At 37.7% G+C, this 26379-nt stretch overlaps 4 protein-coding genes across 6 annotated transcripts in view; 2 read left to right on the top strand and 2 right to left on the bottom strand.

The window, feature by feature from the left end:
* Positions 1-450: 450 nt before the first annotated feature.
* Positions 451-5821, bottom strand: HLH54F. Its single transcript, XM_043411770.1, has 2 exons — positions 5136-5821; positions 451-1480 (listed from the first exon to the last, which is right to left on the bottom strand). The coding sequence occupies exons 1-2, from the start codon at positions 5451-5453 to the stop codon at positions 1274-1276; spliced, it is 525 nt and encodes a 174-aa protein (XP_043267705.1). The 5' UTR covers positions 5454-5821; the 3' UTR covers positions 451-1273.
* Positions 5822-8025: 2204 nt separating this feature from the next.
* LOC122419439 (craniofacial development protein 1) lies at positions 8026-10829 on the top strand. 2 transcript variants are annotated; one of them, XM_043433985.1, is made up of 3 exons: positions 8026-8153; positions 8638-9001; positions 9384-10829. In XM_043433985.1, the coding sequence occupies exons 2-3, from the start codon at positions 8653-8655 to the stop codon at positions 9881-9883; spliced, it is 849 nt and encodes a 282-aa protein (XP_043289920.1). In that variant the 5' UTR covers positions 8026-8153; positions 8638-8652; the 3' UTR covers positions 9884-10829. The 2 variants fall into 2 exon arrangements, with proteins under 2 accessions (XP_043289920.1, XP_043289919.1); XM_043433984.1 differs by having other exon boundaries at positions 8062-8277.
* Positions 10666-20175, bottom strand: LOC122419081 (uncharacterized). The gene is made up of 3 exons (XM_043433347.1): positions 20091-20175; positions 13075-13648; positions 10666-11273 (listed from the first exon to the last, which is right to left on the bottom strand). The coding sequence occupies exons 1-3, from the start codon at positions 20173-20175 to the stop codon at positions 10892-10894; spliced, it is 1041 nt and encodes a 346-aa protein (XP_043289282.1). The 3' UTR covers positions 10666-10891.
* A 718-nt stretch (positions 20176-20893) lies between these two features.
* p130CAS (Serine_rich_CAS and FAT-like_CAS_C domain-containing protein p130CAS) overlaps positions 20894-26379 on the top strand; it is a 42588-nt gene continuing 37102 nt past the window's right edge. For both annotated transcript variants that reach the window (XM_043433982.1, XM_043433981.1), the window contains exon 1: positions 20894-21417. In XM_043433982.1, coding sequence (XP_043289917.1) covers positions 21373-21417 — 45 coding nt within the window. In that variant the 5' untranslated portion in view covers positions 20894-21372. The remainder of the gene's footprint in view (positions 21418-26379) is intronic.

The raw sequence follows: 26379 nt of genomic DNA, 5'->3' as shown, positions 1-26379 counted from the left end.
ACTCTAGTATATAGCATTGCGTTGATTTCTTGTGCATTTTTAATATATACGGATCGAAAATTCCTGCGAGTTTTTGACTTCCCAATGAGTTTATATACTGAGAAATGAACCAAAATCACGGACCACCTGTTCTATCGAACTTTCCATCAATTTTTCGATGTTCTTGCAAGCCTTCGAAAAAAGCGTCTTCATTGAAGAAATCGACAGCATTTATAAAGACCACAAGACTTATAGAACGCAACAAATCAACTGTCCAACGATCATCTGTATTTTCGTGCATAATTTGATCTTGTAACATAACCCCTGCACTATCGGTGTCGTACGCAGGGGCACTTTGAGAATAATTTTCTGGCGTCTCGAAGTATTCCGCAGAACTTCGTCAAACATGACCTACTGAATTCCAAAACTCTCGGTTATTGTGCATGAAAAAATAAAACATTGACGAAAGAATGTGCGAACATTTTCGTTTATTTTACGAAACAATTGTACAATTTATTCAAAACATTCCGGAAGTCGTGAGAAAATGTGTGTTTCGGTTTAAAAAAACGTGAGAAAACATAAGCATATGCGGCTTTGAGAACAGTTGTGTATTGACATACAAGATTTCGGATGATATCTTACATAGGTACAGATACATATTTCTATACACATCGCATCCCCAGCGCTCGGTTAAGTGTGTATAACTAAATGCGTATTTATATCTCTGTATATGCACTGGTATGGAGGCTTTTTGAGAGATGGCACTCCGTCGGGGAACTAGATATATTATTTTAGCTTCGAATTTACACAAAAGGTCCTTCTGCCTGTTTTGACAAGCCGCGGAGGCTCCTCAGTTCTCTCTTACCCGGACATCATATCCTTCTCTTCCTCCGGCTCGCATCCGGAAGAATCTTCGCGTGTGTAAAAAGAAAAATATTTTTTCCGACTAGCCTCAATAATGACTAATATTAAAATAATATTATTTACTTTGGTAAATACTTTGGTGAATTATAAATTACGATCGTGGCTTTTTATATATAAATATGGATCGGTAGGTATAATTTTTCCTCGAAATCTCCATTTTTCGGCATGACTATAGTCAATCAATTGTGCAGCTGCATCGAGCACACGCAGACTGGGCTGCCAATTCTTCGATTTGTTGATACGTGGAATATTCGATGTTTAAAATTATTTGAAAGTTCAAAATAAAATTATGACAAATGTTGACTTTATCGATAATTATCATTCGTCGTGATCGATCGAGCTGTTTCAGTGGGAAGGGGCATCGGCCTTATCAGTAATAAGAAAGCTGGTGAGAATCATGACAAGTTGACAGATGTTGATGACTCGAATGACTGTAGTTTTTTATATCGTCACTCCCCTCCAACTGATTCTGACCCTGATAATGGTGATTTGGACTTGAGGAGCTCGAACTCGATGACACGCCGCAACTGTTATTCAACATCGGCGCTGATGCTCCTTGAATCGCGAACGGCCATGACTGCAGTCAAACAATACGGAAGAATTTCTCATTATTTCAATTCTGTATGCACCATTTTAAGGTAGTTCATGCACGAATCGATTTTCTTAAGAAAGTCTTGAAATTTACTCGTAGTTAAAATGGGCGACTGACACGCATATCAAATTTTAAAGGGTTCGTATTATTGGTTATTGAGATAAACGTGCTTAAATATGAAGAAAAATATACGCGGGGGTGTAGGGACTGTGCGTAAAAAATCGTTTATCTTTTCATATAGCGAATGAACGCTTCTTACGAAATTTATGAAAATGCACACAATAACAATTAAAATGAAGATCTGGGAAAAAATTCGAGACGATTGTCTTACAAGTATACTGATAAATTACGAAAGATTGAACGAATAATGAGCACTCGTAACCTCACACTTGCTTATTTTGGCACTTTTTTCTTGATCCATTTCCCTTTGCGCTGTATAAATCGATTTTTTACATAAAAAATATAGTACTTTAGGGAGGGACGAATAGAATTTGGAGGTTCAGTCAGTGACGGATCCCCGATTAATTAATGGCTTGTAATTTCATTCGCCGAAAGATGGGTTGAACAAATTTATTTACAATTTCGAATAAATAATTCTGACATTAATTTAGAGTGATAATATTCTTAATTAGGAAGTAAAAATCGAGCCTATTTAGACACCGATAAAGTAAGATCTTTCGGGCGTGATCTACCTTAACAAAATTTCGGCGCTTGTCAAACTTTCTGATGAGTTATTTAGAGTCTTAGAGATCTTCAACTTCGCGTAGGATTATTAATTATTGTTGGAACTCCTCGTTAAAAATTGTGATGGAAATAATTGTAAAAAAAAATACAAATTATTAAATTTGCTTTGTTTAAAAATTCAATCTGATATTCCATCAAGTTTTTCCTCATTTATTCTCCGGTCTCTGTCACCCGCAAAAAAAGCTCAATCAACCAGGAAAAAAATCTGAAATAATATGCTGGAATTTAGGAGGATTGAGTTGGCACAAAATGGCTTAGCTTCGTGGCAAGGAGAATGGCGTAAATTCAATGCCACAAAATAAAGAGTGAACAACCAGCGAGGCTTGTCCAAGGGGAAATCGTGAGTGATTTGGTCCACCTGGTGAGACGTAAACAGAGATAAAAGATGTTTCTGTATTTTAACTACGAGAAATCTTCTCGGTCTCGTCACCCACGGATTGGATCCACCTGGCCGAATGTTATTCCGAAACTTCGGCTCGTCTATCTTTGCTCGTGCTTTTTGAGATACGAAAATCTCCTTTTGTTCAAGATTAAATAAATTTTGCTAACTTTACTCGTGCTAGAAATAGTTTTTACATTAATAAACGCATTTTTTTCAAACAATTGAACTTTCAAGACATCACGAGAGTTGGGAGTGCATTGGTCGATTGAAAGATTACTTGAAAGATTTCTATTTTTTTTTTATTTTTTTATTTTTTTTTAATATTCGTAGGAAGTGTAGCGAACGAAGATTACAGAGTCGATAAATTTTCATGCCATTTTCTCGATAAAAACTTGAAATTGTCGACGAAAATTTCGCAGTTCCGAAATAAATGAGCTTCTCAATGCCCCCTTAATTTATGGGAGGAAGCGTTTGGAAATTTTCAATCTTTCTTTTCAAACGCTCCGAAAAATCACAATTTCGAAAAACGAAAAAAATGAAGGAAAAAAAAAAGAAACGAAAAAACTCCAATAAACGAACCTTTGTCAGATCGACGATCATTCGATCGTGTAACAATCGATTACGAATCCGTCTCCCGTGCGAATCATGAAAATGTCGCAATTCCAAATAAACGAGCTTTTAAAACGCACTCCCCTTAATTTAGCGTTTACAAATTTTCCGTTTTCTTTTCACTCCCTTCGAAGAATCACAAACTCGCGATTGATTTCCTGTTATTACAATCATGATCTCGAAAGAAAAAAATAATGAAAAATACCCCAAAAACTCCAATAAACGAAACTCTCTCAGATCGACGCTCGTTCGATCGTGCGTCAATCGAATACGAATCCGACTGCCGTACGAATAATCACATCCTCAGAAAAATCAAAATAATCAGAATTTGATGAAATTTCGTGATTACATTTTTACCATCAACTATACAAATACTATTTTTTTCAAATTTTTTTACCACACGGTTATCGAACAATTGAGCGTTAAGGAGGGTGGCTAGCAACGATACAATGTTGCCATGCTAAACCATGTTGAATACATTAAAAATTTCAAAATGATCAGAATTTAATAAAATTTGGCGAACATATTTGATCTTTAGTGCCAAATTTGACAATACAATTTTTTAAAGATTTTTCTTCTGTACAGTTATCGAGTAATTGATCACTAAAGCTCACCTGCATGAGCATAGCGTTTCCATATATATAGGTATAAATTCCGGACATAAGAAATCTGCTTTAATGCATTATTACTCGATAACTAAGCAGAAGAAAATTTTGAAAAAAAATTGTGTCTTTGCACTTGATGTTGAAGAACATTATCACCAAATTTGATAAATTTCTTATCATTTTGACGAATGTAGCCACCCTCCTTAAATCGAAGTTCTTATGCACAATATGTATAACTGTATGTGTGTATATAAATATAAGAATCTAAAAAAATTTGTATTGTTTTATATATTTTGAAAGAATACATTTACCAATTCTTACGAAATTCTACGACGTTGAAGTTTGCAACGTTAGAGTCCAACGAAATGAGCGAAAAAAATATTTTTAATTCACCAATTATTTATTTAAGAAAGTTGAGGCTGTACAGTCATTTTTTTTACCCAAAAATGATGACCTGTACCTTACAAAAGTTAGGCCAGTTTACAGTTTGGCAATGTTGCATACACTTTAAAGAAAAGTTGGGGAAAAAAAGACGAAAAACTGGTGCAGTCGAAAACACGAACAGTGACGATCCTAGCCTCAAAAAACTGCACGGAAAACAGATTATTATTAATATAATCTCAGCAAATCTCCTAATAAATCTGAAAAAATTGACATTATTCGGCAAGCCTTGCTCATGTTGCCCAAAAAGTTTCATATTTTTAGCATCATTTTTAACGGAGATATCACTGAATGTGTCTTGACTTCCATAAGATTACATGTTATTTGGCCCAAATTGTTATTGATTTTTCTCTGCAACGACGCTCCTAAACTGTCTGAAAATTTAACTGATTTTTTTTTTACACTTCACTTTATAAGATGCAATCGGTTTAAAAGCGGTGACATCATTTTCATTCTAATGCCTCAACTTCCTTAACGAATCATTGGTGTAGGTTGAATAATTACGAATGGCAAATTCGGCAGGGAAAAAATTGGAAATGAACTGGAATTATTTGAGAGTTTTATTAGATTATTTCGTTGGGCTCCAACGTAGCAAACTTCAGGGTCATGAAATTCTTATAATTTTGAAATTGTTAATATTTTAAAGATGCTTTAGCACGCGGCAACATTGTATCGTCGCGATCCACCCCCCTTAACGCCTGTCAAACGTGGCCGGCGGTTTACGCACGGAGTGTTTCGAATCGTCCGATTTCCCGCAACGATAAAAGAAAGAAAAAATCGGAAAAAATCTACCGAATTTTTCGAATGATTCTGCTGCGCGATAAATTTGTTTTGAAATTTTAGTGCGGAGAAAACTCACCAGGGCTAGTGACAATGATCTCGTCGAGTCCGGATGAGTTTCGCCGTCTTCTCTGAGTACAGCTCGCAAATGAGCGATGTAAGTAGCAGCGAGACGGAGGGTGTCGAGTTTGCTGAGTTTCGTATCGGCAGGCACCCAAGGGAGAGTAGTTTTGAGCCTGCAAAAAGCTTTGCTCAGAACTCTCATTCGCGCACGTTCACGAGCATTCGCAGCGTTTCGGGGTGCGCGGGTTTCCGTGTCATCCTTGCGGTATTTATCGTCCAGTTCGAAGTCCTCGTCGTCCAGAGAGTTGACGGAAGCTCGTCGTTTTTTTGGCATTTTCACCGAATGAGGGAACGACGATCGAAAAATTAGGGGTTTTGACAAGTTTGTCAAATTATTGTCAGTCGATCCGGATGCTCGAAAATTCTACGTGCCGATTGACCCGGATATTTTTTTTTATTATGTCGCGAAAATAATCGCTTTCCATTGATCCGATTATCGAGCGGTTTCGCAAAGTTGCCGATCCATATACGCGTCTTTGTTCGTTTTTTAATCTTTTAGGTAAAAAGGATTGAACGTTTTTCTCACTAATGAGGATGACCGAAACGCTTCTCTCAACAGCCGGAACTAATTGCTCCGCGCTAAGTGGATCCCCAAACAGATTCTATGGAGCGAGAAATAAGCGAGAGACTGAGGAAGAGAAAAAAAAAAGAGGAAAAAATGGAGACGGAGAGGGATTTTGGGACGTCCTGATCGCCACGGGCGGAGCTTTCGACTTCCACCTCCACTTTTCATCTTTCCCTAAACTCACGCGTTTCAGTCTCCTCCTCCTCCTCCTCCTCCTTCCTCCGCAGCGATCCGTGTATATACGTACCGCAACATATGCTCACACCTGGTCCGCATTTTCTCGTGATTTTCGATCTACCGTTCATCGTATCCGAATTGCCGTTTCGATGATCCCGTTTTCGCGAAGAACTTGCCAAAAATGTTGGATCGAAGAAATTTATTTTTCGACGTAAGTATTCGACAGTGTTTTTTGAAAAGCGTTTTGTCTATGTGAAAACGGGGATGTTGATGAAGAAACAATGAAACTTTGCCGGAGGAAAAATTACGAAGCGTCGGAAATCGTAACTTCAGTTTCTCATTTTCAAGGGCGTCCTTACGATGCCTGGTTCAATTTTTAGGCACCGATGTTTTCACGTAAACGTAAGTCATTGGGCGGACGATTATTCGCTGATACGACACAATTTCGGTAAAATTTGGTCCCGAGTTTCCGCACTTACTGGATAATTTCAATATTTGATATCGAAATGATATACTCAATTCATTAAAAAAATTGTAAATTTCGCAAAGTTTGATGAAAATGAAAGATTTGCGTACAGGTAACCTAAAAACTATAAATTTCCCTTCCGGACGTTTCTAATGCATTCAACGGATTTGGAAACGATTAAATTTTTGGTTATAATCTATTCGTGATGCTGCACGATGTATCTCGAATGAATGTTAGCAGCAGAATCAACTTACGTTTAAATATGAAGGTCCTTATTGTTTTCTACAAAGATCGGCGCGAGTGAGTCTGAAAAACATGCAGGAACGGAATCAACTCTCTCTCTCTCTCTCCGCACAGTGAATCCACACTAAAAACGTTTAAACGACTGTACGAACGAAGATGATAGAAAAGTGACGAAAATTTTCGTTCGTTTTCCCGTACTCGGCTCATCAACGACTTCCTTTCCCAAAGGAGTCAAAACGAAAAGCCTTAATCCACATTTTAATCCTACTCTCGTCAAACCCTCCCTTTTACTTGTCTCTTTTACTACTTCGCAGAAACAGGGATAGTCGATGGATCCTCGTAATATGAGTTTCTCGTTGACCCAAACGATACCATGTTCTTCTCACTCAAATATAAGGAGCCTCGAACGAGGGTGCATTCTATCCGATTCTCCGTACAATCTCCCCGCGCGCTATCCGACACCGAGCTCCCTCGAATTCATCCATCTTATTTTGTTGAGGAATTCTCTGGTATAAATTATCAGAATTCTCGCAAATCGAATGTGTATTTTTAAACCCCCGTTGCTTCCAAAATCTTCGATACACAGAAAAAACTTGATTGGAAAATTTCATGTAGGGTAAATGTGATGACAACGATAAAAATGTCTAAGCTGTGTTTCTTTAAGCCGGGCCGCCACTTCTTGCGACGTAGTCGACACGATACTCGAAAAAATTTTGAACCGTTCGGTCGCATTCACTGAAGGCGTTTGTTTATCAGTTTTTGCAGCATTTAAGAGGATGGATCAGTTGGTATATCGCAACCGTGAGTGCGAGAGAGATAGCTGCAAATTTCGAAATCGAAATTCTTTGACACAGTTTGACCGATTAAAAAAAGGCTCTGTCAGTCGATTTTTGCCATCGTCCTGCGTAGGCTGACAGAGCCTTTTTCAATCAGTCAAACTGTGTCAAAGAATTTCGATTTCGAAAATTTCAAGTGAGGTTAGTCGACTGATCCATACTCTTAAGAGGAATGATTTTTTTTTATCAACGATCAACCAGTCAATCATTCAGCAATTCATTTTCGAAGTAAAATATTTTATGCGACTTTTACAAAAGGATGATGCTCCGTTACAAGAATCGTTTGATTTAATTGCCTTACATATTAGCCTTGATAACGACAACTAAACTTAGTTCGAGTGAACAATGAAGTTCAGTCGAATACGTGCAACGAAATATTTCAATATTGTCACAAATTTTCTTTCCCATTGAACACCATTTTAAAAAACTATAAAACAGTGAGATAATGATCTAAACGTGTTTCGATGATATACCAAAAGTGTTGACCAAGTGAAGTAAACCATATTACGGAGAGCATAGTAGTTTCAAAACGTGCCGTGAGCGTTTTCGAAGCGCCACCGTTCTCACAAAGCTGAAAAGTAGCATCGTCGCACTATCGTAGGTTGTCGTATAACCACGTCTTCTAATCGTTAATATTTCGTCTGATTTGTGACATTTTAATTCTGTGCAACGAACTTGTGTAACTCGGTAAATAGCAACAAACTTTATTGTACGTTTCTGGGTTGAAGGTGTAGATAACATTTTCACGATTGTTGAAAGAACACTGAAAAAGCAAGAATTTGGTAGTGCTCCATTGTAGAAGTTTGTCGAGGTATTCTCGTTTCTTTCTTCATCAGAAAAAAAAACATTTTTACAGACTGTTGTTGTTGTGGCTTAATAATTTTGAATTTAGATGTTATTTACTGTTCAGAAATTTTTTAGCAACGACAAATCTTTAATAAAACTTTTATTTGCTTAATAAAATTATTCATCATTTATTTCATACCTTTCAAATGTGCAACAAAAATTATTAACGCAAAACAGCTTGCTGTTATCTCAAAATTGTGCAAGACGATCCGGAAGCTTGATGATTATTTAGAAAATTTAATCCCAATCGTTGGCCAACATTTCCTTTCATTTCGATTACTGGTTTTGTTAACAAAAAAAAATTCCATGCTTTTTTCTATTGTAGGTTATAAATTTTGACATGTCGCAAGAACACGAATTATCATCTGGCTCTGATGACGACGACGAGGACTATGTTCCCGCAGGCGAAGACTGTGAATCAGTTTCAGAAGTTGAGTCAGAGGGCGACGCAGAAAGCGCGCCGGAAGATGAAAACGATGAGAATAAAGTAGTGATGGTTAAAGGGAAAAGTAAAAAACTCAACACAAGAGATAAAAGTAAAAAGGGAAGAAGAAAGAAGAAGAAGCTCTTCATTGGGAAAGACAGTCCTGAAATACCGGATACCAATGATGTTTCAAAAAAAATACTCACCGAAGAGGAAGAAAAGAAGAAAGCGGATTTGCTTTGGGCAGATTTTAAAAAAGATACAGGTCAGACTGAATGTCATTCTCTCGTTCTGCTTAACATACATTTTCTTGAACTGCTGCTTCTTTCTAATAGTTGAAAAAATTATTTTATCAATTGTATAGGGATTTGTATTGGGAAAACTTACCAAATACTCATCAGTCAAATACTCGTTCTTAACTTCCGTTCCATAAGTTTACGGATCTTGAAAAGGTTAAAAAAATATTTTCTGATTGTCATAGCATCAACGGTATTACAAAAGTTCGTGCGTCATGAAAAACACAGAAGCACTTTATTTTTCCAACAATACGATCTGCATGAGAGAAATATGTGGAATGAAATTTTTGGATTTTTTTCTGTTAGAGAGATTCGTTACTGCAATATTTTCACAAGCAATTGTATCTCCAGGTACAGTCTCAAGGGAAAAACCAGCAAAGCTATCAAACACTAATCGACCTACATCTCCGGTAGTGAGGCCGAAAACCGAAGAAAAAGTGAAAATAACAAAAATCTTCGAATTCGCGGGAGAAGAGGTGAAGATCGAGAAGGAAGTTTCTGTTGATTCGGCGGAAGCAAGACTGTCTTTGCCCTCAGTTGAAAAGTCAACGAACGAGTCGGAATCATCGATAAAAGGATTGCCAAACGCACGTGGCGCAAAACGTATGGGTCTCGGTGGTTTGTCTTCTGTGCTCGGTCAATTAGGTAAAAAGGCTAAAATTAGTACGTTGGAAAAGTCAAAACTGGACTGGGACAGTTTTAAGAGAGAGGAGAAGCTTGACGAGGAAATAAACACACACAATCGAGGAAAAGACGGTTATTTGGATCGTCAAGATTTCCTTCAAAGAGCCGATGTTCGTCGTTTCGAAATTGAAAAACAAATGAGACTTTCGAGGCGTGGTACGCGATGAATTTTTTTCATCGATCTATCAATTCTTACCTAAAGCCCCGAGTTATTGGTAATCCAAAAAAAAATTTAACAAATGGGATTGTCGTCACGCTGTACTGTGTTGAATCATGTAAATCGTCGCTATCGTTCCGTATGATTGATGCCATTTTTTCCCTTGCAAAGTATTGTAAAACGCACATTGCCTCTGAGACAGCAAATGAAAAGTGACTGTGAATCGCTGAATGATTTCGAGTCATAGAAACACGAATCCACAATTAATGAAAACTGAAATCTTCATGAAAATGAACGTCTAAAAAATGGATATTAAATCAACTACTAAAGTTTTAATTACTTTAACGTTAGTCCAGTATTATGCTGCAAAAATGAGGTAACATGGCAGGGAAAGTTTGATCGGTTGTGCAGATACTTTTTGAGAGTAGGAAATAAGGAAATCGATCATTCCAATCGAACGAATCGTTACGTGTATACGATTAGTAGCTTTTCGTGTTTGAAAAATCGACTTTTCTTTTAATTGACTGGAATCGGTGTTGAGTAGCTATGATAATGATGAAACGAGGAGGAGGTATTAGTTTCGTCGAATCGCGAGGATCATGTTCGGTGTTAGAAACTGATCGTTCGAGCCAACTGTCGCATTTTCACCGAAATCTTTATATTCAAAGTTTTTTCGTTCACGAATGTATTAAATTATTTATCAATTTCACTAAAAGGATTCCTACAATATTCGTGAAATTAATTTCGGCCACTGTTTAAAGAAACGTAGAATTTTCGTTGCATTTCAACATATAAACTCGAAAAAAAATCGTATAATTAAATAAGATAAAAGCGAAGGTCATTTTTTTTAAATATTCACAGACCCAAATTCTCGGTTTCAATCAATTTCAATCGTTAGTCGATACTAAACTATGTATGTAAGTATATAAATAAAATTACTACTACTTCGATATAAATATTCTTTATAAAGCATTTGTTTTTTGCTCCAAGCAGAGTTGAGCACCTTGAAAATATCGATTTATGAAATTTTTTCCTTCTTTTTATTTCCGGCGTTACTTCGTTTGGGCAAGCATGTGTGCGGCCAGAATAGTATATCGAACATTATGTGCAGAGCTTTCTTCGTTTTACCCTCGTTAAGGTTTTCGTACGAAGTGTTCGTCTCGCATTCACAAATTTTAGTCTCTTGAAATTTACAGTGTTTTGTCGACGGCGGTTTCACATCCGTTCTTCTGCATGAGCAACCGTTCTCGTTCATCGATTCACTCGTATTTATATCCTCTAACATCGTTTTCTTTTTTATTGATGATTTCGCCGGAGATCGGGATTTTTTAGTGGCTCCCAGAAAGGAGCAACATTTCGTTGAACTTCCCGTCTTCTTATCAGTATTTTCCTCAATGGTTCTGTAATTCAAATATTTATCATCTCGAATTGATTTTATTTGATCATGCAGTGGCTCTGTACTACGAAACATGCAAATTACGAAATTACGGATTGATTGCGAAATTCACTTTTGTTAGGAATTCGTATTTACTCGTTGTGAAATTTTTGTTTTTATCGATGAACAACGAGAAAGAGTCTTTGGTTTTAAAGCTGAATAATTTTTCTTGATTTTTTATCGTAGCGGCTGGTCTGAGTTGTCTCAACGCTATTGAAAAACTTTGGTAAATATTCACAATACTTACTTTTTCTAAAAATGGTCCTAAATTTTTTTTCAGCATTATTATCAATGAAAAATGGTCCTAAAATTTTTGGCAATGTGTAGTATTGATAAGAAGTTGTATTACGATCAATCTTCGAATGGGGAAGTTAAAAAAAACACAATTTTGTTTTTATGAAAGAGATTTCAATTTCTCAGTTACTCTAATCCTGTACATGCTTTTTAGCTTAAGTAAGTATTGTAAATATTTACCAAATACCAAAACTTTTTTTGGATCTGTATTTGAAGTACAATAAAAAATCGTAAGAGCTTTCATCGTTTCAGCCTTTGCCGATAAAAAAAACTTTATCGTTGGAGATGGTGAAATGTAATCTGACCGATTGGAATTTCGGCACGTATTTTTCACACTGACAGAATATTCATATTTTTCTGTATACGTGAAAGTGAAAAAATTCGTTTCACAATTGCACGACCTCTCAATACTTCAATTTTTCCCTGGTTATTATTGTGCCTTTCAACTTTCTAAAATCGATCAATAATTTTCATTTCGAATCCTAAAAAAATGAAATTTGTCAATTCTCACAGAATCCAAGTCTGTCTACGTTTTGACAAGAAACCAACGTTGAAACTTTCTTCTCAAGCAAGAACGAAAATAGGGGAGACCGGGGCAAAACGGGATACCTAAGGAAATATTGAACTTTTCAGAAGTTTGGGCAGCTCTGTCTATTTTTTACTCCCAAAAACTAAGAAATGTACTGGAATTCTGTTCAATTTAAAAAAAAAAAAAAAATCCGAGACAAAAAGGGGTACCCCTCAAAAACTCATGAAATTTTTTTTACTATGATTTTAATTCAATGCACCTTGGGTTTATTTTACACCCGTAACCGAGTGCTTCCGACTTACCGCTGTAGGCGTTGAAAGCGATCTCAACGCTTACAGCGCTCAAACGTAAGTGGAGCGCACGCTGCGAGCGCTCTGAGCGCTTACAACGCTCTAACGTACGTCGAACGCACCCTCTGCAATTCAATTCAAAATTAATGATATGAATAATAACGATGATTGCCAATGTTTATTTTGTAAAAATTTGTATATCCACTGAATCATGGATTCAGTGCCAAAATTGTGCAGAGTGGGCACATGATTCACGTGCAGGTGTAACCACACATTTTCATATTAAAAGTGATGTAAAAAAAAGAGAATTTGAAAAAAAAAACGAATTTTTTGAAAAAAAAATCAAAATCTAAAAAAGAACGAGATATTTTGGAAAAAATATGTTTCATGTTCTTTTCGGACTAGGATAAAAATTAAAAAAAAAAAAAAAAAGACAAAAAAATTTCTCTCATTTTTCGGGTATCCCGTTTTGCCCCGGTCTCCGCTATATATTTTTAAAAATTTTTAACTCATTTCCGAACTGATGCTTTGCGTCTCATGCAAGTTTCATGAAGCCAGAAGCATGTTTAAAATTTGGATGTTAAAACAAATTGTTCGATGAGGATTAAAATGACACGTGAAAAATAATTAGGTAATTGAATATGGCAGATTACCCATTATCGACTCGATCGTTGGAAGCATCCATCGATTTTCCCGGACAAGGAATAAAGACGAAATGATCATCCGTTTCGTCACTCGGTGACTCAACTTTTTTCGGTGTCTTGGATTTTCGCCTTTTTTTATTTTTCTCTTTGGTACGACACGATGAGACTTTATTCACGGAATTGTGAAGATCAACGCTCTCGCGTCCCGACGAGGCCACGGGATCGGATTCCTCATACCCGTCGCATCGGACATATTTGCTATCGCTCCCGGGTCCGCAAAAACGACACTTGCAGTGAGAGCAACAGCAACATGGGTCGGTGCAAGGACGTACAGTTGATGACGAATCAAGGTTCTTCGAGCAGCAACAGATCTTGAAGAGAAATTCGATGCACCACGTACGTACCAAACATCTCCAGGCCTTCGTAATTTCGCACTCGGTCTCCTCCTTTTTCTTTTTCTTTCTCTTCTTTTTCCTTTTACTTTTTCTCTTGGCCTTCTTCTTCCCCCGTTTTTTCTTATCGCTTTTTTTCAACTCTGATGTGTTTTTTTGACAGATGCTGATTTGGGTTCCTTTCGAGTGGTCTACCCTAGGAAAAGCCAACTTTAATTTCCGTCAACGAATCTCAACGATTACTCGAACACATTTTAATCCTTTTTCTCGATCGCTATTCGATCGTCCTTTTAAGGGGGGCTTCTGCTTTAAAAAGTCTAAAAAATCGATTGTTTTCGAGAATGTTTTCAGATAGACGGAAATAACTCACCATAGTGAACTTATCAAGGATATTTCAACAGTACAAAAACATTGTTTTAATGTGAGAAATATTAGTTTGTACATGGTTTATGGGCAAAGTTTGATCGTCGAAGTTTATCAGCTGCGTAGAATGTGGAGATCGTAATTATTGTCTGCATATTTTCCTTCCACATGAACCTATAAAAACGCGAAAAAATTGGGAAATTTTATACTTTTAGGGAGTTTGAAAAAAAACCTTTCTAAAGAAAAAGAATATTATTTCAACGCGCTGTAAATATAGAATTTCGCAATTTTTTCGGGTTTTTATAGGTTCATATGGAAGGAAAATATATGAAAATGGAAAAAAAATTTGGGATTTTTGTTGCAGACAATTGCCATCTCCGCATTGTACGCAGCTGAGCTCGCATCGTTTGAGACCTCCAGAATTTCGATATTAAAATTTTCGGTGTTCAGTCAAGCTCAGTCAAGCTTTCAAGAGTGATTTATTTCCTCAGCATATTTTGTCAGTAAGTCATGAATAACATCAACGAAAAAAAATGAGAGCTTCGTTAATCGGCGAATTGGAAAATGGAGCGAAGAGCAAAAGCGAAGTATGAGCAGTGCGAAGCGATGAGTCATTGACCAGTCAATTCGGTATTCGCATTATCGCGGTTAATTTAACGTTTTGAATTTCAAATACTTTTTGCTGGCTCGTGCCGTTACCTCGTTCTTTTAAGGCGCTTGACTCCGCCTTGTTCTTCGAGGTGCACCTACAATCTTTTATTGCAGGGGAACGTCTAACCGTATAATTCAAAGAAGCCTCGTGATTTTGAAAATTTGACGTTCCTCTATCTCGAGAAGCCCTTTTTACAGATGAAGCTCTTCGGTTACGGGAACCGTATCGTTGTCTGCAGGATTTTCGCTCACAAATAAAATCTTCGGGCGATTCGGTCCATTTCTTTGACATTTCGTTTCAACTAAATTTTTGAACAGTCTTCTCCGTCGGCTGACCGTAATCTTCGAGGATAATTAACCGTTTTTAAACAATTCTCATTACCGTTGATCAAAAACTTACCCTTCACTGGATAAGTCATTGAAAAAGCCCGTCCTCGACAAGCCCAATTTTCTACTGAACCAACAAAAACATAAATTTTCTTCATGGAATAGTTTATTTTCCAAGTGACGTTAAATTTATTTTAAAAATGCGTTTTTTCGCCACGAGTGACGTTCGTTCCATGCTTCTCACGATAAATCTGTACAAATATTTGTCATGGACTCACGAAAAGGTTATGAAGTTCGAGTGAAAAGTCGGCTGACATTTTCCGGGCATTTTTTTCTGTTGATTTATTCGGCCTGAAAATTAGCGAGCGGAATTGGCAATAAAAAAACGTGGAATTTGGAATCTGCGGCGACACATGATCGCCAACGCTCGTCACATATTGATCATTATCTCGCTTCAACACTCACGATCATTAATTTTACACTCAAGAATTTCACGAGTTATTTCAGGAAAGAGCGATTCCACTCGAAATTTTCACCTTCCAGCTGCTTTCAAATTTTAGGACAGAGATTATGAATAAACACGAAGTAAGAACGTTTCAAGTGACTTTTTTTACTCCTTTGGAATAAACGATTTTATTTTCATTTATTTTATGGAATTATTTCATTCCCCTCTTTCGATAAAGATTATTTTTGATTTTGTGATACTTACGATCAATCGATAGAGTGAAGTTATCAATTGAAAAACTACTTTTTACAACTTGAAACTTCATTTTGTTGAAACAATGTGACACGCTACATCCACGATTTGGAACTTTTTTGATTTCTTTATGGAAACACTTGGCCACAACTGAAATTAAATAAAGGGGCAACGAAACAATCTCTGTTCAAAATCAGACCAATAATCATTAGGGTGAGTCAAAAAAATCGACTCTGTTTTTGGTTTGGATCCGACACAGAATATCTGGTTCCCAGGCCACCTCTAGAAAGTACTCACCAAAAATGAGCTCTTAATATTAAGGAGAAAATCCTCCTCACAAACCAAACAAAAGATAAGACCTAAGTTAGAAGCTGTTATTTCATCGAAATGGACTCAAATTTTTATGAATATTCTCAAAATTCATGAATTATATGAGTAAATTTAAAATAGTTATTAAAAAACCATTAAAATCAGTACGCATTGGAATTCGAATGCGAATATATGTTAAACGGTTAGAGTAATCGATTGAACCTAAGAGCCCTTTTTTGTAGAGCGTTTAATTTCCTACGGAAATATGCCGTACTCATTTAACAATGATTTTTCAGTAAGTAACCAAACTAAAAATAAAAAATTCTTTTTTTCAATAAATTCTTCGACCTTTAACCCCGAATATCCTGTGAATGGTTAGGTTAATGAAAAAAATGTAAGAGGCCTTTTTCGTAGAGCGTTCAATTTCCTACAAAAATATATATTGGGAATCGTCTTAACAATCGCTTAAAAATGAAATATGGTCATTTTCATATGAGACTGAAATGAAAATGGAAAAACGTGTCGAGGAGGATCCTCCCCTTAATATTAAGAGCTCATTTTTGCTGAGTACTTTCTAGAGGTGCTTAGGAACTAGTTAGACTCGCTGATTATTAGACCTGCCCTAATAATCATTTTCGAAAATTATTTGAAATTGTGATCGATCGATGTTCTCGAATAAATAAATTAAAATTAAAATGACGCGTGACCGTTCCACACAGTGTAGTGTCATTGAACCTCCACTACCGCTGAATACAAATCAAATTGGCACGCCCATGAGGTTGTTTGTAAACAATGTAACTGGAGAGTAAGTTTTTTCCACGGTGGCACGCTCGTTTCGTATTCTATGAAATTCATCCTGAAATGGAAAAAAAACGAAAAAAAAAAAAAATAGAAAAAGAATTTCCCTTGATTCATTTTTCATACTCGAGATTATTCAACGTTAACGACGAGGAAATAATTTCCATAAAATTCACTCATCGACGGCTTCTTTGAATCCGTAATCTCTCTATTTCACTATTGGGAATCGTGTCCTCAAAAAAACATGTATACAAAATGTCCTCATTCGGGAGAATTGGAAGAGCCAGAAAATTCATGATCCTGAGGCCGAAGGAGATACGCAAGCTCTTTTCCTTTTTATATCCTTTGCTTGTGCTGTTATAAATAAAGTATCGACGCCAGTCTGGCGCTCGCTCGAGATGGAGAGCGGCCTTGCCTCGGGGTTAAATTTATTCACCAACAACCGGAATATCTCCGAGCATCGCTACCGGTTACCTTTCTCACGTAGTCCCTCCTTCGAAGATCCTCGCGTCTAGCAACGACAGTAGTTATAGGCGTATCCGTGTATGTGCACCCTTTTTTCTTACCGTGTACAAACATAAATTGTACACACTCTTTTAAGGGGTCTACTTTCATTAGAATTTTCAAAAAATCGATTTAAAATTTTATAAATATTTGAGCAGTCATGGTGTATCTTTGAGCGACGTTTACTTGGCTGTCTGCCAAGTTTGCCTATCTGCTATCTGCCTTGGTTTAAACGCATTTTTCTCAAAATTACGTTTTTGGACGGCTCGTTGATAAAATCTCCGAAACTATTCAACCGATCCTCGCCAAAATTTTACCACGTGTTCTTTATGGCTGTAGCTGCAGCGCATATCATACAAATTTTGAAATTTTCAGCGGAACTATTTCGTTTTTGCAAAAAACGATGATAAAAAGAAGTGCTTTTTGATAGTTTTTTGACAAATGGCCGCCATTTTGTCATTTTTGAAAAAATTAAAAATCGTGTGTTACGGAAAACTGAGTAAAATAAAAATAAAAACATTTTTTGTGTACTTTAAGGGCGTATTTTCAGGCCTAACACTTTTCATATCCATATTTATAATTTATACCGGTCCAAAAAAAATTTTTGAAAATAGTCTTTTTTTTGATCGTCTAATTAGCGTAAACGCCTTAATTTATTGACAAATTTTCCCTGAGCATTTCTCCTTTACTGTTCACTTTCCCATCGAACGTCTCTGGCAAATTGAATTCACAAATCCATCATTGTACGAGGTTCATGAAAAAAGGCATATCAATGCCTTCCAACGTCGATTGTTTCCAATCCTCTGTTGGTATAAACTCGTCAAGTGTTTGTTGGAATGACGCTCTCTTACGAAATGGAAGCTTCGAGAATGAAAATTATTTCACATACCAATAATTCGCTAGCTTTGCACATATTTTTTTCTCTTCGAATGATCGCAGTTTTTGACGTTTGTGTGCTCGCGGCTGGACTATTTTTTTGTTCCCAGTCGAAGCCTCACTCCGATATTTCATTTTGTATAATTAATTTTTCAATTTCTCATATTAATTTTGTTCTCAAAGAGTAACGTGAGACGTGGAGAATATGAAAACAAGTTTATTTTCGTAAGTGTAGCAAGCAACTCAAGCGCAGTGTGCAGAGTCGCCCTTCACGCGTGTATACTCGATCATCAACACGGCGGCGCTTCATTTGGACGCGCGGATGTCTTAGTTTGTTTGTTTTTTCATTATTTCTCGTCGTTCATTCAGACGAAACTCGTTCGGACCTGTCTTCGTGTCTACCAGAAACCGCAAGACGCTCCGCTAAAGTCGTGCTGGCCAAACCGACGCATTGAGGGTTGAGTTCGACGCCGCTTCGCTTCGAGCTCAAACGGGCTAAACTACGAGCGTTTAAGTTAGAGATGCCGGATGATGGAGGAGTGGTGAGCGAATAAAAGGAACGAGAAATACGGACGAGGGAATAACAAATGAAAATAGAGAGCACAAATCACCCAGCAGCCCCGTGCCTTGGTCCTAGAGGAACGGCGGCAGACTCGATTTCGTATGAAATTCTGATTTTTCAATATACCTCAGTGCAAGCTTGACGCACGTGGAGTTTCAAGAGACTTTAACGACTTTCAGATCGAAATTTTATTGGTTAGTGAAAAATTTTACCCACCGCGTATGATGAAACCAAAAATACAAAAAAAATATTAACCCTAGAACGCATGACTGGGGTGTGAGCACACCCCACGCGAACTTCAAACTACGCTTCCGTCCTAACAAGCGACATTATCGACTGATTATCGACCGATTTTTTTATATATAAATTCAATTGAAATTGGTTTTATCGTACATCATTCTTTTCGTTATAAAAAAACGAAGAAAATGGTGTAGGATAAAGTCAGTTTAGCATCGTAGGACTGGATTTATAAGCAGAAAAAGAGTGGGGTGCGTTCAAACCCCGGTCATGAGGTTGAGGGTATGAAAAAAGGCACATGAGGTGTAGGGTTAAAATTTGAAAAAAAAAACGAAAAATTTCGGTATCAGATGATCTCCGATTTTAGTCGTACATTGACAAAGGGAGGAACGAACATCCTACATAGAAATATGGAATTATGAATTTTGTCGAATAGGACGACGTTGAGGGAGTTACGTTTATGTTGACAGCTGTCAAAATTCATGTTTCGCTGTGCAGCAACGAGTCGAGTTAAATATATACTTAGGACGCTTGGGATTTTATAACGAAATAAACTTTAGAAAATTTTACGGATCATGAAAACTTTCTAGAGATCATACTGTCACTCGGATTTGCTTGTTTCCAAAATTGCAATGTGTCACTGTCCATTGACTAGTATACGCGACCGGCTTTCGCAACCTCTTTCGTCTTTTACATAATATTTTCTATCACGATATTTCTGGTATCTACTTCTGCTTCCGGAAGTAATAAATGCGAATATTTACTTCAAAATTTTATGAAAGTGTGTGAGAAATGAGAAAAAATCAAGCAAAGATTTAAATTATCAAATATTATGAATTTGGGAGTAAAATGCCTTGTTCACAATTCTCTTGGTCGAGTCGTTTATAGAAAAAATTTGACCGTACAGTCCGCGTTAGCCAATCGAAAGCGGCGATAAGACGAGGGGGAGCGATAACAGCGCTCGAGCCGTTCCACTCCGGCTAGACAGGTGGTGCGCTAACCCCGTACGTTCTTAGTTAATCACGCGCGTACCGGCGAGGCCTGCATTAATTGATAAACTATTTTCAAATGATCCATCGGAAATAAAAATGTTGCAGGGCTTTCATAATTTCGCAGCATTCGATTCCGCATAACCTCAAAAAAGTATGCTGGACTTTAGTATTGAACGTAACGGAAAAAACGTATGACTTATTTGAATAGCGAAGCATTGCGCTCTGTTGGTCAGGTGGCCTGGAGTTCGTCAACCGAATTCGTAGTTAACATTTGCCATGTGTCAATGCCGCACGTAGAATCTGAGTCATCGACTTACCAGCACACAATACGTCATACAATAGTACAGTATTCTTGGCCTCTTCACGCGCGCCGGGCGTGACGTAATTCACGCGTTGTCGCATTTCATTAGACAGGTGAGAGGGAATTCCCTGCACACACAATGCCGCACACTAGCTGACATGCTTGCGGAACAACCGCACACTTCTCATTTACACGGAATAACTTTAATGGGTAGCGGATTTCCTGGACCGAAAAAAATCCTCACGCTCTCTTGGCAAACACAATATTTGAATGGTTTGTTAACACTCGACAGAGGAAATCTTCCGAAAAGCAATCGAATGCGCGTTGTTTGTCTTTCGAAAGTAGCAAGAAACGCCAAGATCGTGGAGTGGAATATTTGAGTGAATATGCTCATATTCGTAAGTAAAAAATAATTTTAATGATTTGTACACATTTTATTCCATTTCCTTCGTTCGCGAGAAGACATAACGAGTTTATTACTGCGCCTACACGCTTTGGGAGCTTTCAAATCTTAAAAATTGCGCCTTCATTTTGGCATTGATAATCTCGCCGAGATATCCCACTCTCGTATTTCTTCGGAAGGCGTGAGTCGGTCAATACTACATTACTGGAGCGAGTTCGGAGAGAAGAAATAGAAAAAGAGAATAAAGAAAAAAGGCGTAAATGATCGAACAGCGAGGATATTCCACAGCCTGTAGGAAAATACGTTACGGGCCGGAGGGGGTAAGGAACTCGGAGATTTTCGTGGGTGTTCGGCCTCGTTCGGTTCCAATAGGCATCGCGACTACACCGCCCCGGCTCGGCAGTCTTGCGCGCAGCCTCACCGGGGCTGGTTTGTGCTTCGCGTCGTACTCAATTTTATTTGTCGTTCTTCTTCCTTATCAATTCGATTCCCATTTATTTTTTCTTCTTATCTTCTCTCCGATTGGAATCGTCAAGAAATAAGTATTGCGCGAGTGTCCGTGTATATGTATGTGCCCCAAAAAAAATTCGCGATCGTATATCACGCGCATCGCGTGTAGTTTTTATAATTCAAGGATTACAAGAGTTTCGTAGTACGAATTAAACACTGGATACAATCCTGCAAGATCCCAGGTACCCATGGCGAGTTATCGATCAATCGTGATGATAAAAGCCTAATGGTGGTGTGTGCATTCCTGTTATACTCGTGTGTCATGATTACGTTTTCGTGTGACGCCCAATGCTGCTTTATGACTCGTGGATTTTAAGTCGATCCTGTGCTCCCAGCTTTTACAGCGAGTGCTCGTGTTTTCATTTTTCGAATCCGTCATTTCATAATGCTGCCGCAGACTCCGGACATTATTCCCACGTCGTTGAGTCAGGTAAGAAGCTTACAGTTCAAGTTAATATTTTTTTTAGGATAAATTTCAACTGAGATTGAAGCACGACGACATTTTTCGCGATAACCAGTATTTCTGTCATTCGTCTACGACCGTTTCTACCTCTTTTATGATTACATTGGGTCTTTTCAAAGCTTCTTTTATTTATTTCCGTCCTTGGCGAATGTGTATATGCTGCTGCGAGTGAAAACACATGTCAGTCAAGGTTGTGTGCAATTTTGAATTTCCTACTGGGGGTTCGGCGTAACAAAAGTTTGAACGCCGGTACTTTACCGACTCGGTCAGCAATTTTACGAGGAATTCACCGATGATTCATAAAATAGTATGGCGCCTATTTTCTAAATATTACGAGATCCTGTTCGAAAAATAATGATCATCATGCTGCGCACATGAATACCAATGAAAACGTGAGAGACATTTTTTATGCGGGGCAATCGTTTTAATTCGAACCGAGCTCATTGATCAATTGATGATGCACCCGTCAGAATATAATTCTCTTCAATATGATCCGATGAAAAGGTTCGGTGGATATTGCTGAATTTAGTACCGTTGGAACGCGTTGAAAGATCGTTTTTCTCGCTCTTTTCAGTTCTTTAATTTTGCTATGCACCTCGCAAAAACCAAATTCTATATTTATTCCTTTGAAACCAATTGAAAAATTTATGTCTAATAATGATAATTTGAATTTTATGATTTTTTTCTGAAAAAAACTTGACAATACGGCCTGCGCACATGTTTTAGATACATTGCCCTTACAGCAAGAAAAAAAGCCTTCGGGACCGCTGTATTTGTTTTATTTCCGGTTTCGTCAAGGAGGACGACGAAAGATGCTTCGAAAGCTTGTCAAAATACGTTTTTTTTGTCGCCTCAAAGTATTTCATCACTGCCCGCGTACATGAGTCGGATAGATGACGGGCCCATGAGAAATGTGGAAAAAAGATGGCGCAGGGACGGTATAGAATGAAGACATTTACGGAGAGTCGTAAATGTCATCATTGTCACATTTTTCGTATTGTTAATTTACGAGTCGGTTGGCGACGATCTTAAGTTGCTTGTACGCGGACTTTTACGATTCCATGTTTCCTGTAGTACATTTAAGCCGTTAAAGGGTAAATTCGAAAAAAGTGTACCAACTGTCAAAAATTATCGATTTTTTACCCCCTCCCGGTCCTCCCTTTCCTTTTCAACGCAACAATTTATTGGATTTGCAAATTTTTTCACCGACTCGGTGCGTCGTTTTCTATAATAAAGTATCAACAAGAAAATGATTTTCTTGCGGTACGAAAGGTTGCGAAAAAAATGTCTAGGACATCATTGGATACCGTGTCGTTGCATTGTAACAATGTTGATTTTAGCTTCGGAGGAGCGCAATGTTAATTAAGTAAGCGCAAATTTTTCCCGGTTCTCGAACGAGGAACAATCAATCGAGTGTTCTTTTTCATCCGTGTTTCTCTTCACTCGCGTCCTCCCTGCCCCACTTCACGTGCCTCCTTTACCTCTCTCACTCTCTCTCTCTCTCTCTCTTTTTTCTTTCTTTCTCCTTCTCTATCGCAATCGTCACAGTGCTTACCTGTCACGAGAGTTGCCAGCATCGCTTCGTCCGTACCTGGGAGTGACGCCATGCGAATTGAATTCAACCGGTTGTAACGCACACTTCCGAACGTCACGAGCTCAATTGCACTATAACGACGAACACTACGAAATGTGCGCTTTCATATCGATCTGCGTACTCAAAATACAAAAGCCTCTCTCTCTCTCTCTCTCTCTCTCGCTCGCAATCAATAGCATCGAATACTTGATTTCGTTTCTTTTTGCTTCTTCGAAATGTTCTGAAATTTTTATTTTTATTTTTTTATATTTCGTAATGCCATTGAAATAATTGCTCAGAATTTATTTTCGTCCTTTTTACATGAGTTCAAATATTAAATTTATAATAAAAGTACTCAACGTTAAAAGTAATCGCGATAACGAGTTTTCATCATCGAAATAAAAAAAAATTAAAAAAAATAAAAAATTCAGTGATCGGATTGCCGAACTTCACTCGGCGCACTCTTTTTTTTTTTTACTCATTCGTTCCATTTATTTCGACTTTCCAAGTTATCGGAGACCTCCCTTCAAGATACTTTCGAACTCGCTCCGCAGCCCGCGACTACCGGATAAAGATCAGCTCCGGGCAATGCGTAATACTCCATAATTTTCAGGAGTACGGAATGCTCAACTTCAGGAAGAAAACCCTGATAATCGTTCGATTTTGGTCAGAGATAAGTCGACCGAAGCGGCACAGCGCGAGCGAGTGGGAAGACAATATAGAAAAAAATCTCAAAAACGGAGGTAACGTCCTCAACGTTATTGAATCTTAATGAAAGAATAAAAAACGATATTAATCAGAGTTTAATTAAATTGAGTTTGGTATTCTAAATACGCGCAAACTTGAATTTTCACTTTTGCACTGGAACAAAAGATAAGCGAGAAAAAAAAATAAGATAAACTTTTTGGAGCCTCGGTGCGAGGTGGCGGGTTCATCGGATGGAAAATTGTCGCCGGTGGGCATCGATAATCCCTGTGCAACGAGACGAAATTCGATACACGTGATATCGGACATGGAATCTACGTGTCCCCTATACTCGGAGCTTTCGAGTCTGTGTTTCCCCCCTTGTGTCATCCGAAAAAGTCGAATAGTCTCACGCAGTAAGAGTGCCTCATGACTCGCATTATTATACAAGGGGGTAGAAAGTACCAGTGCAACAGGACGGAACGAAAGGAAAAAGGCCGAAAAAAGGAAGAGCGAAGGTGAGGGGGATGAAGCCAAACTGAGCGAACTGTAATGGATACTGTTCGTTAATCTGCATTGCAGCGCGTATATCACGCCCGAAAGGTTTTTTCTTATTTTTTCTTATTCACCCTCTTCTTCGAGGATTTCGTTTTGATGCTGACTAGAGATAAATGCAAAACATTTGGAAGCAAATTTCTGGTTATTGGAGTGGATTAAGCTGGGGAATCGAATCGAGAAAATTGCTGGCTCTATTTCTTTTAAGGGGTCTACCCTGATTAGAATTTTCAAAAAATCGATTTTTTTTTATCGCATTTTTTGAAAGTTTTGGGGCGAGAGCGGGGCAAAACGGGATACCCGAAAAATTAGGGATATTCTTTTGACTTTTTTTTCTCAACTTTTATATTTGTTCGAAGATGAAAAAAAAATATATTTTTACCAAAACAACATGTTTTTTTTTTTTTTTTTTAATTTCTACTACTGTGTACACGATTCGGTGAACGAAGAATACAAACTTTTATAAAATCGAAAATTGAAAAGAATTTTAGTACATTTCTTGGTTTTTGGGAGTAAAAAATAAACGGAGCTTTTCAAACTCCTGAAAAGTTCAATATTTCCTTAGGTATTCCGTACTAAAATTTTATTGACATTTACTCGACTGTCTGCGAGCGCGCTAGTTGATAAAATCTCCGAAACTATTCGACCGATCCTTACCAAAATTTCACCGCGTGTTCTTTATCACTATAGCTATAGCGCATATCATACGAATTTTGAAATTTTGAGCAGAATTATTTCGTTTTTGCAAAAAACGATGAAAAAAAAAGTGCTTTTTCGTAGTTTTTGGATAAATGGCCGCCGTTTTGTCATTTTTGTAAAAATATTTTTGTAAAAAAAAAAATACGCGCTATAGCCGTTTGCCTATTTAATCTAAAACCACTTTTTTTCCGGTCATCCATTCCAGAGGCTTTATCAACGGCGCACACCCATCTTTTTTTTGGACCTGTCTTCTCCCCATTTTTCTGTACGAAAACTATATAAGTAAAACAAATATTAAAAAAATCTTTGTGTATTTTAAGTGTATTTTTTAGGCCCAACACTTTTTATATTCATATTTATGATTTATACCGGTCCAAAAAAAAATTGTGAAAACAGTCTCTTTTTTGACCGTCTAATCGGGGTAGACCCCTTAATTTTTCCTATTCTGGGTCCCTCGTCCCATAAAATAATGAGAAAAACGGCTGAAAATGGAGTCATTACGATATTCAACGTCGCATTTAGTTTGGCCCCGTCGAGAATGTTAACGAAAAAAATCGTAGCCGCGAAATTGTTTGAATCACTACAATTGCCTCCGAGTTAATTAAAGAGAGAATAGGAGGGCGATTGAATTTATTGCGGACGGATCATATTTCCTTCGGGTCGTGATCGTTTCTGCTTCAACTCCGAACCACGTGTGCGCACAGCTTTTAATGCGTTTTAATTTACCGTTAGTTGCACACCGTTGAATTCTTAACCGGTAGATCGTGTGCCGGTGTAAGATGAACGAGAAATTGCGAGCTCACGGTGCAGGCCATGACTTATATGCACTGACTCTCTATGACGAGATTCGTAACTTCTTCTCACATGCGTTCCACTTGATCAGCCAGGAAAACTCCTTAAACCAAAAAATACTCGATCGACTTAGAGGATCTTTTCAATTTGTGAGAAGTAGCCAAGCTTGCGTGTTCAGAGGCGAGAAAGCTACCTGACAAAATTATGGTTAGCGTGACCCCGATTCTTTCTTCGTGGCTCGAACGCAGTGAAATTTTGTCTTCTCTTTATTATCCTTCGATATTCGATTGCTAATTTCTATTGAGAGGATTAACGAAACGCGAATTTTTACTGATTAAAAAAAAGGTTTCGTTAGGACATGCGCAGTGATGGTACGTAATTATAAAAAGATGATTTAAGGATTTAGCACGAATGAGAACGAAGCGAGAGGAATTTATCGAACGTTAATGCGATCGAGGCCAATATTTTGGCAGTTTAAATACAAGTCGATTCATGTACGACTCTTAGTCACACTTTGGCCCGTTACACAATAATGAAACACCGTAAATTACTTCCCCGTGACGCAGCTCAAGACGAAATGTTCGGTAATAATGGTGAACCGGGCTCTTGGCCCCAAGCCTCAAACT

Source organism: Venturia canescens, chromosome 1 (assembly GCF_019457755.1).
Source record: "Venturia canescens isolate UGA chromosome 1, ASM1945775v1, whole genome shotgun sequence".
NCBI lineage: Eukaryota > Metazoa > Arthropoda > Insecta > Hymenoptera > Ichneumonidae > Venturia > Venturia canescens.
The sequence above is the reverse complement of the archived record's forward strand: the minus strand, read 5'-3'. Positions and strand labels throughout refer to the sequence as shown.

Excerpts from the sequence above, each read along its gene's own strand:
- HLH54F (XM_043411770.1), bottom strand. The coding sequence starts at position 5,453 with ATGCCAAAAAAACGACGAGCTTCCGTCAACTCTCTGGACGACGAGGAC. Across the intron at positions 1,481-5,135 it reads GATCATTGTCACTAGCCCTG|TCATGGCCGTTCGCGATTCA; the intron begins GTGAGTTTTCTC and ends GTTTGACTGCAG.
- LOC122419439 (XM_043433985.1), top strand. The coding sequence starts at position 8,653 with ATGTCGCAAGAACACGAATTATCATCTGGCTCTGATGACGACGACGAG. Across the intron at positions 9,002-9,383 it reads AGATTTTAAAAAAGATACAG|GTACAGTCTCAAGGGAAAAA; the intron begins GTCAGACTGAAT and ends TTGTATCTCCAG.
- LOC122419081 (XM_043433347.1), bottom strand. The coding sequence starts at position 20,175 with ATGCGACAACGCGTGAATTACGTCACGCCCGGCGCGCGTGAAGAGGCC. Across the intron at positions 13,649-20,090 it reads GTATGACGTATTGTGTGCTG|ACCACTCGAAAGGAACCCAA; the intron begins GTAAGTCGATGA and ends TTCCTAGGGTAG. Across the intron at positions 11,274-13,074 it reads AACGATCGAGTCGATAATGG|AACCATTGAGGAAAATACTG; the intron begins GTAATCTGCCAT and ends TTTGAATTACAG.